This window comes from Coregonus clupeaformis, unplaced genomic scaffold, assembly GCF_020615455.1.
Source record: "Coregonus clupeaformis isolate EN_2021a unplaced genomic scaffold, ASM2061545v1 scaf0421, whole genome shotgun sequence".
NCBI lineage: Eukaryota > Metazoa > Chordata > Actinopteri > Salmoniformes > Salmonidae > Coregonus > Coregonus clupeaformis.
The window spans coordinates 329,823-342,432 of NW_025533876.1; the positions used below are offsets into that span (position 1 = coordinate 329,823).

The following is a 12,610-nucleotide window of genomic DNA, read 5'->3' on the forward strand; positions in this document are numbered from 1 at the left end:
ACTGACGGAATGAGATCTATATCCATCCAGGATACCTGGGCCAGGTCAATTAGGAAGGCCTCCTCGCTAAAGTGTTTTAGGGAGCGTTTGACAGTGATGAGGGGTGGTCGTTTGACCGCGGACCCGTTACGGACGCAGGCAATAAGGCAGTGATCGCTGAGATCCTGGTTGAAGACAGCTGAGGTGTATTTAGAGGGTATGTTAGTCAGGATGATATCTATGAGGGTACCCATGTTTAAGGATTTAGGGTTGTACCTGGTAGGTTCGTTGATAATTTGCGTGAGGTTGAGGGCATCTAGCTTGGATTGTAGGATGGCTGGGGTATTAAGCATATCCCAATTTAGGTCACCAAGCAGTACAAACTCAGAGGATAAATGGGGGGCGATCAATTCACATATGGTGTCCAGGGCACAGCTGGGGGCTGAGGGGGGTCTGTAGCAAGCGGCAACAGTGAGAGACTTATTTCTGGAAAGGTGGATCTATGGTGTTCTTTGGATGCAACTCAGCATTCTTTGTCCTCCAAACACGATGAGTTGAGTTTTTACCAAAACGTTCTATTTTGGTTTCATCTGACCATATGACATTCTCCCAATCCTCTTCTGGATCATCCAAATGCACTCTAGCAAACTTCAGACGGGCCTGGACATGTACTGGCTTAAGCAGGGGGACAGGTCTGGCACTGCAGGATTTGAGTCCCTGGCGGCGTAGTGTGTTACTGATGGTAGGCTTTGTTACTTTGGTCCCAGCTCTCTGCAGGTCATTCACTAGGTCCCCCCCGTGTGGTTCTGGGATTTTTGCTCACCGTTCTTGTGATCATTTTGACCCCACGGGGTGAGATCTTGCGTGGAGCCCCAGATCGAGGGAGATTATCAGTGGTCTTGTATGTCTTCCATTTCCTAATAATTGCTCCCACAGTTGATTTCTTCAAACCAAGCTGCTTACCTATTGCAGATTCAGTCTTCCCAGCCTGGTGCAGGTCTACAATTTTGTTTCTGGTGTCCTTTGACAGCTCTTTGGTCTTGGCCATAGTGGAGTTTGGAGTGTGACTGTTTGAGGTTGTGGACAGGTGTCTTTTATACTGATAACAAGTTCAAACAGGTGCCATTAATACAAGTAACGAGTGGAGGACAGAGGAGCCTCTTAAAGAAGAAGTTACAGGTCTGTGAGAGCCAGAAATCTTGCTTGTTTGTAGGTGACCAAATACTTATTTTCCACCATAATTAGCAAATAAATTCATTAAAAATCCTATAATGTGATTTTCTGGATTTTTTTCTCTCAATTTGTCTGTCATAGTTGACGTGTACCTATGATGAAAATTACAGGCCTCTCTCATCTTTTTAAGTGGGAGAACTTGCACAATTGGTGTCTGACTAAATACTTTTTTCCCCCACTGTGTATATATATATTATTAAAGTGACCAGTGTTCAATGATTATGTACATAGGGCAGCAGTCGATGGTGCAGGATAGAGTACCAGGTGGTTGCCAGGTGGAACAATAACTAAGGTTCAGGGCAGGGTCCCAGGCGAAGGCCGGCTTGTGGTGATTATTTAATAGTCTGATGGAGATAGAAGCTGTTTTTCAGTCTCTCTGTCCCAGCTTTGATGGACCTGTACTGTCTCTGCCGTCTAGATGGTAGTGGGATGAACAGGCCTGTCTCCTCACCTTCATCTACACTGATTTAAGTGGATTTAACAAGTGACATATAATATAGATAATATAATAATATGCCATTTAGCAGACGCTTTTATCCAAAGCGACTTACAGTCATGCGTGCATACATTTTCTTTTTGTGTATGGGTGGTCCCGGGGATCGAACCCACTACCTTGGCGTTACAAGCGCCGTGCTCTACCAGCTGAGCTACAGAGGACCACAATAAGGGATCATATACTGAACTAAAATATAAACGCAACATGCAACAATTTCAAAGATTTTACTGAGTTACAGTTCATATAAGGAAATCAGTCAATTGAAATCAATTCATTAGGTCCTAATCTATGTATTTCACATGACTGGGAATACAGATATGCTTCTGTTGGTCACAGATACCTTTAAAAAAGGTAGGGGTGTGGATCAGAAAACCAGTCAGTATCTGGTGTGACCACCATTTGCCTCATGCAGCGCGACACATCTCCTTCACATAGAGTTGATCAGGCTGTTGATTGTGGCCTGTGGAATGTTGTCCCACTCCTCTTCAATGGCTGTGCAAAGTTGCTGGATATTGGCGGGAACTGGAACACGCGGTCGTACACATCGATCTAGAGCATCCCAAACATGCTCAATGGTGTCTGGTGAGTATGCAGGTCATGGAAGAACTGGGACATTTTCAGCTTCCAGGAATTGTGTACAGATCCTTGCGACATGGGGCCGTGCATTATCATGCTGAAACATGAGGTGATGGTGACGGATGAATGGCACGACAATGGGCCTCAGGATCTCGTCACGGTATCGCTGTGCATTCAAATTGCCATCGATAAAATGCAATTGTGTTTATTATCCGTACCTTATACCTGACCATACCATAACCCCTGCGCCACCATGGGGCATTCTGTTCACAATGTTGACGTCAGCAAACCGCTCGCCCACACGACGATGTCTGCCATCTGCCCGGTACAGTTGAAATCGGAATTCATCCGTGAAGAGCACACTTCTCCAGCGTGCCGGTGAGCATTTGCCCACTGAAGTCGGTTACGACGACGATAAGTCGGTTTTCGATCCTGGTAAGGATGACGAGCATGCAGATGAGCTTCCCTGAGACAGTTTCTGACAGTTGGTGGTTTCTGACAGTTTGTGCAGAAATTGTTCAGTTGAGCAAACCCCCAGTTTCATCAGCTGTCTGGGTGGCTAGTCTCAGACGATCCCGCAGGTCCTTGGCTGGCGTTACACTTATGTGCTCTTTCGGATTTTCTCTATTTTAGCATATCTTTGATACTGAATGTCATCAGATCTTCAACCAAAACCTAATATTAGAACCTGAGTTTACAAATAACAAAACAAATATGCTTATTTAATTAACACATTTATGCAACACCCAATTCCCCTGTGTGAAAAAGTAATTGCCCCCTTACATTCAATAACTGGTTGTGCCACCTTTAGCTGCAATAACTGCAACCAAATGCTTCCTGTAGTTGTTGATCAGTCTCTCACATCGCTGTGGAGGAACTTTCGCCCACTCTTGCATGCAGAACTGCTTTAACTCAGCAACATGAATGGGTTTTCAAACATGAACTGCTCGTTTCAAGTCCGGCCACAACATCTCAATTGGGATTAGGTCTGGATTAGGCCATTCCAAAACTCCAGATTCTTTAGCCATTTTCATGTAGACTTGATTGTGTGTTTTGGATCATTGTCTTGCTGCATGACCCAGCTGTGCTTCAGCTTCAGCTCACAGACGAATGGCCTGACATTCTCCTGTAGAATTCTCTGATACAGAGCAGAATTCATGGTTCCTTCTATTAAGGCAAGTCGTCCAGGTCCAGAGGCAGCAAAGCATCCCCAAACCATCACACTATATTCCGGACTCTGACATTACACGTTTTGATATTTCGTAATTTTTTAAAAGAAAACAAATGTGTTGTGTTTATACATGTTGTGTTTATATTTTTGTTCAGTATATATATACAGTGGTGTGAAAAAGTGTTTGCCCCCTTCCTGATTTCTTATTTGTTTGCATGTTTGTCACACTTAAATGTTTCAGATCAAACAAATTTAAATATTAGTCAAAGATAACACAAGTAAACACAAAATGCAGTTTTGTTATTATTAAGGGAAAACAAAATCCAAACCCACATGGCCCTGTGTGAAAAAGTGATTGCCCCCTACAACCTAATAACTGGTTGGGCCACCCTTAGCAGCAACAACTGCAATCAAGCGTTTGCGATAACTTGCAATGAGTCTTTTACAGCGCTGTGGAGGAATTTTGGGCCACTCATCTTTGCAGAATTGTTGTAATTCAGCCACATTGGAGGATTTTCGAGCATGAACTGCCTTTTTAAGGTCATGCCACAACATCTCAATAGGATTCAGGTCAGGACTTTGACTAGGCCACTCCAAAGTCTTCATTTTGTTTTTCTTCAGCCATTCAGAGGTGGACTTGCTGGTGTGTTTTGGATCATTGTCCTGCTGCAGAACCCAAGTTCGCTTCAGCTTGAGGTCACGAACAGATGGCCGGACATTCTCCTTCAGGATTTTTTGGTAGACAGCAGAATTCATGGTTCCATTTATCACAGCAAGTCTTCCAGGTCCTGAAGCAGCAAAACAGGCCCAGACCATCACACTACCACCACCATATTTTACTGTTGGTATGATGTTCTTTTTCTGAAATGCGGTGTTACTTTTACGCCAGATGTAATGGGACACACACCTTCCAAAAAGTTCAACTTTTGTCTCGTCAGTCCACAGAGTATTTTCCCAAAGGTCTTGGGGATCATCAAGATGTTTTCTGCCAAAAATTAGACGAGCCTTAATGTTCTTTTTGCTCAGCAGTGGTTTTCGTCTTGGAACTCTGCCATGCAGGCCATTTTTGCCCAGTCTCTTTCTTATGGTGGAGTCATGAACACTGACCTTAACTGAGGCAAGTGAGGCCTGCAGCTCTTTGGATGTTGTTGTGGGGTCTTTTGTGACCTCTTGGATGAGTCGTCGCTGCGCTCTTGGGGTAAATTTGGTCGGCCGGCCACTCCTGGGAAGGTTCACCACTGTTCCATGTTTTCGTCATTTGTGGATAATGGCTCTCACTGTGGTTCGCTGGAGTCCCAAAGCTTTAGAAATGGCTTTATAACCTTTTCCAGACTGATGGATCTCAATTACTTTCTTTCTCATTTGTTCCTGAATTTCTTTGGATCTCGGCATGATGTCTAGCTTTTGAGGATCTTTTGGTCTACTTCACTTTGTCAGGCAGGTCCTATTTAAGTGATTCCTTGATTGAGAACAGGTGTGGCAGTAATCAGGCCTGGGTGTGGCTAGAGGAATTGAACTCAGGTGTGATAAACCACAGTTGAGTTGTGTTATAACAGGGGGGGCAAACACTTTTTCACACAGGGCCATGTAGGTTTGGATTTTGTTTTCCCTTAATAATAACAACCTTCATTTCAAAACTGCGTTTTGTGTTTACTTCTGTTATCTTTTACTAATATTTAAATTTGTTTGATGATCTGAAACATTTAAGTGTGACAAACATGCAAACAAATAACAAATCAGGAAGGGGGCAAACACTTTTTCACACCACTGTATTTATATTCCGGACTCTGACATTACGTATTCTGATCCTTCTTAATTATTTATATATATATATATATAATTCTGTGTATTGTTTTTTTTATTGTTAGGTACTGTTGGAGCTAGAAACATAAGCATTTTGCTGCACCTGCGATAACATCTGCAAAATATGTGTACGCGACCAATAAAATGAGATTTTATTTTTGATTTGTCTGAAGTGTCAAGTAATCAAATCAACTAACGTTTGCATAGTACTCTTAGCAATCTTTCATTGCCAAATCAGAAGATGCTCCATAGCAGGTTTCTTGATCCAACATCCTCTCACTCTGTATCTCTTACAGTCAGTAGACATGGAGGATGGGAAGCCTGATCTGCTGCTGGTCAAAGAGGAGACAATAGAAGATGGACCAGAGAGCATTGACCTGCTGAGTGGACTAAAGATGGGGGAGCAAGGTAAGCGAGAAATACATATAGCCTACATACAGTAATAGATCTTCAATGGGAATAGTGATGCACCTGGCTATAATTTTTTCTTCATTCATAAAATTAAACAACTTATGTTTACATACAAAAACACACACACAAACAAACATTATAATGTATTAACTTCACCAGGTAATTTACAAAATATGCCATATGTAGAGTTGTCTCTGCCATGTTTGTAAAGTTTATTTTGTAACCTCTTCCTGAAGGTGGTTGGCTGGAAGCTAACAGAGGAGACTGGGCGGCCATCTTGGATTCCCAGACCCAGACTGGTGCAACCAAGGGCCCAGGGGACAACATTACTGAGCAGGCCAGGACCAAAGGCGACATAGTGGAGGTCAGTGGATGGGACAGCGTCCTCAACTCTGGACTGGGGAACAACACTGTTGACCACTACCAGAAACAGACAGTGGAACACAAAACAACATCTGAACTTTGTCTCCATGACAACAGACTGGCTGAGACCAGGGCGAGACTTAGATTTGGTCTGCGGGGATGGGGAGGTGTCCGTATGCAGCTGGAGAGAACAGACACAGACTTGACTAGCGATGCTCCGTCCTGCTCCTATAGTTGTGATTCAGAGAGACTGATGGGGCCTCAGGTTAACCCCATAACAAGTGCTGCCTTCAGCCTGCCTTCTATAGGATCTATCAATTGGAACATGGACCCTGTGACAACACAGACACTCCCTGGCCTTCGTCCTCCTCACAATCTCCTTATGTTAAACCAGACCTCAAACAATGCCAGTTCCTCAACACTAAATGGCTACACAAGCCCATTGACAAATGACAGTAGTAGTAATGCTATCAGTAGATCCGGTGGCAAAGAGAAGCGCTTCCCGTGTTCGTTCTGTGGGAAAGCCTTCAGTTTCCCCAAACAGGTGGAGATCCACCAGAGGATGCACACGGGGGAGAAGCGGTTCGGCTGCCACCTGTGTCGGGCCAGTTTCACCCACTCGTCCAAGCTGAAGAGGCACCAGAGGGTCCACACAGGGGAGAAACCCTACAGCTGCCCCCAGTGTGACAAGAGGTTCTCACACCAGCACCACCTGAAGAGACACCTGAAGGTCCACACAAGAGAGAGGCCGTTTGCCTGTACGCACTGAACATTCAGAAAATGCACACAGGCCGTGTATAGTAAGTAACATGTAATGTAGAACTAGTTAGATTGTTTGTAGTTAATTATTTTGATTTAGGATGTATAGGGAACTGGATGAGGTGAACTGAGGAAAGAATGAATATGATGAGGAGTAGATGATATGGTGATGGTGTCTGTAAAAATGCTTTGTCCCTTTAGGTTGATAATGTTTTATAGTGAGATAAGGATAGTGCCTTAATTCATGTTTACTTGACATGAAATAGTGAAGCTGTGTGTAATGTAATGTTCAACCTTTTCCAAAGTATTCTAAAATTAATGTTATCAAAGCGAGGGTACCAGAATTACAGAAAAGGTAGTGTTACCACACTGAGAAAATGTGTTCTATTGTTTTGTGCAATAAAAGCACTGTACTTCAGTCCTGGTGGTCATCAGAGAGACAGAGACTCCAGTCAGTGATCCAGTCTGCAGCCCAGACACTTCTCTTCACAGTCTCAGTGCAGGGATGAAGCAGGGCCTGGGGCTGATAGAGATAGACCCTCCTGTTCCTATGATACAAACACCACAGTATCCATGATGAACAGAGCAGGTCACCCTGGGCTTCAGCCTTCACAGAGAGTGGTGGGAGACCCCCCTGGTGGTAGTCTTTCAGGATCTCGTCTAATGCCTGGTAAATGGGTTCATAGAAGTTCTGGACCTGGGTCTAGACTTCCTCAGTTACCTCATGGTTACCCCACCAATACAGACAGGGTCAGGATGGGCGTTCACCACAAGGTACCTAGCCTATAACACAGCACACAATGCCAACAACACCCAAACAATGGCTAGAGGTCAAGAAGGGAGCTCAAAGACTAACCACCTGAGGGTGGTGGCTCCTGCTTCTACCGCCTCTGGTGTTAGGATGGATGCAGACAAGCCATAATCGCAGTTTTGGATTTGTGAATGTACTCTTTTTTATTTGGGTGGATTAAGTTAGTTTTCCCTATCACATATGGATTTTCTTTTTAACTTGTTTTTTCAACCTGTCCAGTTGGTGGCGGCAATTCACCTTTTTGGGTTGTAGTCTGTCATTAACCCACAGAAGAAGAACAAACAAGTGAAGAGAGCCGGGAGGTATCTTTACTTTTTCCACCACTGCATATTTTAAAGAACAGCGCGAATACCCTTTTAATTTAGCCACACCCTTTGAGCTATGACGCCAACCAATAACAACTTATCTTCAGTGTAAACGGAAGTAAACAATGACCGGTCAATGAGGGGTGAAGGACCGTGAGATGGAGGAAGCAGAAGTGTCGTTTGAAGCTGAGAGCTGAAAGCGTGTCGAGTACAGTTAGCGAGAAAGATGAGTGGACAACAGGGAAGTCCAAGAATGGCTAAAATTGTTGTGGAAAATGAGTCTGATGAATCGTTGCTTGTTGGAGTACGTTTTTTGGATAAGGATGTTTATTTGGGAAACCCTTTTGAAGTCACGAGGATGGTGAAAGCGGTATTGGGAAAAGTGGATGCAGTCAAAGTAACCAGGAGTGGTATGGTGTTGATATCGTGTGTATCTAAAGAGGAAAAGGAGCGTGCATTGTGGCTCGCGAAATTATGGACGCATGAAGTGGACAGCTTTGATTTTCGGAGCAGGGCACCGGCAAAGGTGTTATCTCTTGTGTCCCGTTGGACATTGATAATCAATATCTTAGGCAAACAATTCCAGGAGTAGTTAATGTACGTCGCTTCACCCGTATGGAGAATGGGAAAAAGGAGCAAAGTTGATCTGTATTATTGATGTTTGATGAAGAGTATTTACCACCCTATGTAAAGTTGGGATATATAAGATATGCCATAAGAGCATTAGTGCAAAACCGGATGCAATGCAAGAAGTGTAAAAAGTTTGGCCATGTGTCAAGTGTTTGCAGACCGAAGGAATATGTTTTTGAAGAGTCTGTGAATGTAAAATGTTGCAACTGTGGTGGGGATAAAATTTCAGAATTCTCTGAGTGCCCTGTTAGGGTGAAAGAGTTTGAGGTGTCAAGGATCAGGGCTGTACAGCAAATCTCCTATGTGGATGCAGTGAAGAGAGTTGAAGGGGAAAGAGGCCACAGTTCTGAAGAAGATATGGCGGTGGATGCACCTCAACCAGTTGCAAATGTTATACGTCCATCAAGTGATCTGGATACACTTATTGTGAATAAGGTGGATTTTGTAGCATTTATAGCCACTTTTTATTTTTATTTTTATTTTTTATTTCACCTTTATTTAACCAGGTAAGCCAGTTGAGAACAGGTTCTCATTTACAACTGCGACCTGGCCAAGACAAAGCAAAGTAGTGCAACAAAAACAACACAGAGTTACATATGGGGTAAAAAAAACAAAGTCAGAAATACAACAGAAAATATATATACAGTGTGTGCAAATGTAGCAAGTTATGGAGGTAAGGCAATAAATAGGCTATAGTGCAGAATAATTACAATAGTATTAACACTGGAATGCTAGATGTGCAAGAGATTATGTGCAAATAGAGATACTGGGGTGCAAAAGAGCAAATTAAATAACAATATAGGGATGAGGTAGTTGGGTGGGCTAATTTCAGATGGGCTGTGTACAGGTGCAGTGATCGGTAAGGTGCTCTGACAACTGATGCTTAAAGTTATTGAGGGAGATAAGAGTCTCCAGCTTCAGAGATTTTTGCAATTCGTCCAGTCATTGGCAGCAGAGAACTGGAAGGAATGGCGGCCAAAGGAGGTGTTGGCTTTGGGAATGACCAGTGAGATATACCTGCTGGAGCGCAGACTACGGGTGGGTGCTGCTATGGTGACCAATGAGCTAAGATAAGGCGGGGATTTGCCTAGCAGTTTAGAGCCTGGAGCAGTGGGTTTGGCGAACATGTAGTGAGGACCAGCCAACAAGAGCGTACAGGTCACAGTGGTGGGTAGTGTATGGGGCTTTGGAGACAAAACGGATGGCACTGTGATAGACTACATCCAATTTGCTGAGTAGAGTGTTGGAGGCTATTTTATAAATGACATCGCCGAAGTCAAGGATCGGTAGGATAGTCAGTTTTACGAGGGCATGTTTGGCAGCATGAGTGAAGGAGGCTTTGTTGCGAAATAGGAAGCCGATTCTAGATTTAACTTTGGATTGGAGATTCTTATGTGAGTCTGGAAGTTGAGTTTACAGTCTAACCAGACACCTAGATATTTGTAGTTGTCCACATACTCTAGGTCAGACCCGTCGAGAGTGGTGATTCTAGTCGGGTGGGCGGGTGCTAGCAGCGTTCGATTGAAAAGCATGCATTTAGTTTTACTAGTGTTTAAGAGCAGTTGAAGGCTACTGAAGGATTGTTGTATGGCATTGAAGCTCGTTTGGAGGTTTGTTAACACATGCTTGTTGAAATTCTCGATTATTGTAGATTTATCGGTGGTGATAGTGTTTCCTAGCCTCAGTGCAGTGGGCAGCTGGGAGGAAGTGCTCTTATTCTCCATGGACTTTACAGTGTCCCAAAACTTTTTGGAGTTAAACGATATTATAACCGCGATTGATAATAGACAGTACTGTGCAGCCGTCTTCATCGACCTGGCCAAGGCTTTCGACTCTGTCAACCACCGCATTCTTATTGGCAGACTAAATAGCCTTGGTTTCTCAAATGACTGCCTCGCCTGGTTCACCAACTACTTCTCAGATAGAGTTCAGTGTGTCAAATCGGAGGGCCTGTTGTCTGGACCTATGGCAGTCTCTATGGGGGTGCCACAGGGTTTAATTCTTGGGCCGACACTTTTCTCCGTGTATATCAATGATGTCGCTCTTGCTGCTGGTGACTCTCAGATCCACCTCTACGCAGACGACACCATTTTGTATACATCTGGCCCTTCATTGGACACTGTGTTAACAAACCTCCAAACGAGCTTCAATGCCATACAACAATCCTTCAGTAGCCTTCAACTGCTCTTAAACACTAGTAAAACTAAATGCATGCTTTTCAATCGAACGCTGCTAGCACCCGCCCACCCGACTAGAATCACCACTCTCGACGGGTCTGACCTAGAGTATGTGGACAACTACAAATATCTAGGTGTCTGGTTAGACTGTAAACTCAACTTCCAGACTCACATAAAGAATCTCCAATCCAAAGTTAAATCTAGAATCGGCTTCCTATTTCGCAACAAAGCCTCCTTCACTCATGCTGCCAAACATGCCCTCGTAAAACTGACTATCCTACCGATCCTTGACTTCGGCGATGTCATTTACAAAATAGCCTCCAACACTCTACTCAGCAAATTGGATGTAGTCTATCACAGTGCCATCCGTTTTGTCTCCAAAGCCCCATACACTACCCACCACTGTGACCTGTACGCTCTTGTTGGCTGGTCCTCACTACATGTTCGTCAGTCAAACCCACTGGCTCCAGGCCATCTATAAATCACTGCTAGGCAAATCCCCGCCCTATCTTAGCTCATTGGTCACCATAGCAGCACCCACCCGTAGTCTGCGCTCCAGCAGGTATATCTCACTGGTCATTCCCAAAGCCAACACCTCCTTTGGCCGCCATTCCTTCCAGTTCTCTGCTGCCAATGACTGGAACAAATTGCAAAAATCTCTGAAGCTGGAGACTCTTATCTCCCCCAATAACTTTAAGCATCAGTTGTCAGAGCACCTTACCGATCACTGCACCTGTACACAGCCCATCTGAAATTAGCCCACCCAACTACCTCATCCCTATATTGTTATTTAATTTGCTCTTTTGCACCCCAGTATCTCTATTTGCACATAATCTCTTGCACATCTAGCATTCCAGTGTTAATACTATTGTAATTATTCTGCACTATAGCCCATTTATTGCCTTACCTCCATAACTTGCTACATTTGCACACACTGTATATATATTTTCTGTTGTATTTTCTGACTTTATGTTTTTTTTTCTTTACCCCATATGTAACTCTGTGTTGTTTTTATTGCACTACTTTGCTTTATCTTGGCCAGGTCGCAGTTGTAAATGAGAACCTGTTCTCAACTGGCTTACCTGGTTAAATAAAGGTGAAATAAAAAAATAAAAAATAAAAATTACATAAAAATTACAGTACATCAAATGTGGCCAGTTTCAGAAAGGCTCCCCTCAGCTGTTAATTTGCTTAAATGTACACTACCAGTCAAAAGTTTGGACACACCTACTCATTCAAGGGTTTTTCTTTATTTGTACTATTTTTTACATTGTAGAATAATAGTAAAGACATCAAAACTATGAAATAACACATATGGAATCATGTAGTATCCAAAAAAGTGTTAAACAAATCAAAAAATATTTTATATTTGAGATTATTCAAATAGCCACCCTTTGCCTTGATGACAGCTTTGCACACTCTTGGCATTCTCTCAACCAGCTTCATGAGGTAGTCACCAGGAATGCATTTCAATTAACAGGTGTGCCTTCTTAAGTTAATTAGTGGAATTTATTTCCTTCTTAATGCGTTTGAGCCAATCAGTTGTGTTGTGACAAGGTAGGGGGGTATACAAAAGATAGCCCTATTTGGTAAAAGGCCAAGTCCATATTATGGCAAGAACAGCTCAAATAAGCAAAGAGAAAAGACAGTCCATCATTACTTTAAGACATGAAGGTCAGTCAATACGGATAATCTTCAAGTGCAGTCGCAAAAACCATCAAGCGCTATGATGAAACTGGCTCTCATGAGGACCGCCACAGGAATGGAAGACCCAGAGCTACCTCTGCTGCAGAGGATAAGTTCGTTAGAGTTACCAGCCTCAGAAATTGCAACCCAATTAAATGCTTCACAGAGTTCAAGTCACAGACACATCTCAACATCAACTGTTCAGAGGAG

At 43.3% G+C, this 12,610-nt stretch overlaps 1 protein-coding gene across 1 annotated transcript; it reads left to right on the top strand.

Moving 5' to 3' along the window:
• Positions 1-5,631: 5,631 nt before the first annotated feature.
• On the top strand, positions 5,632-7,209 carry LOC121556652 (oocyte zinc finger protein XlCOF8.4-like). Its single transcript, XM_045215314.1, has 2 exons — positions 5,632-5,666; positions 5,906-7,209. Exons 1-2 carry the CDS (start codon positions 5,654-5,656, stop codon positions 6,799-6,801), a joined length of 909 nt encoding a protein of 302 aa, XP_045071249.1. The 5' UTR covers positions 5,632-5,653; the 3' UTR covers positions 6,802-7,209.
• The last annotated feature ends 5,401 nt before the right edge of the window (positions 7,210-12,610 follow it).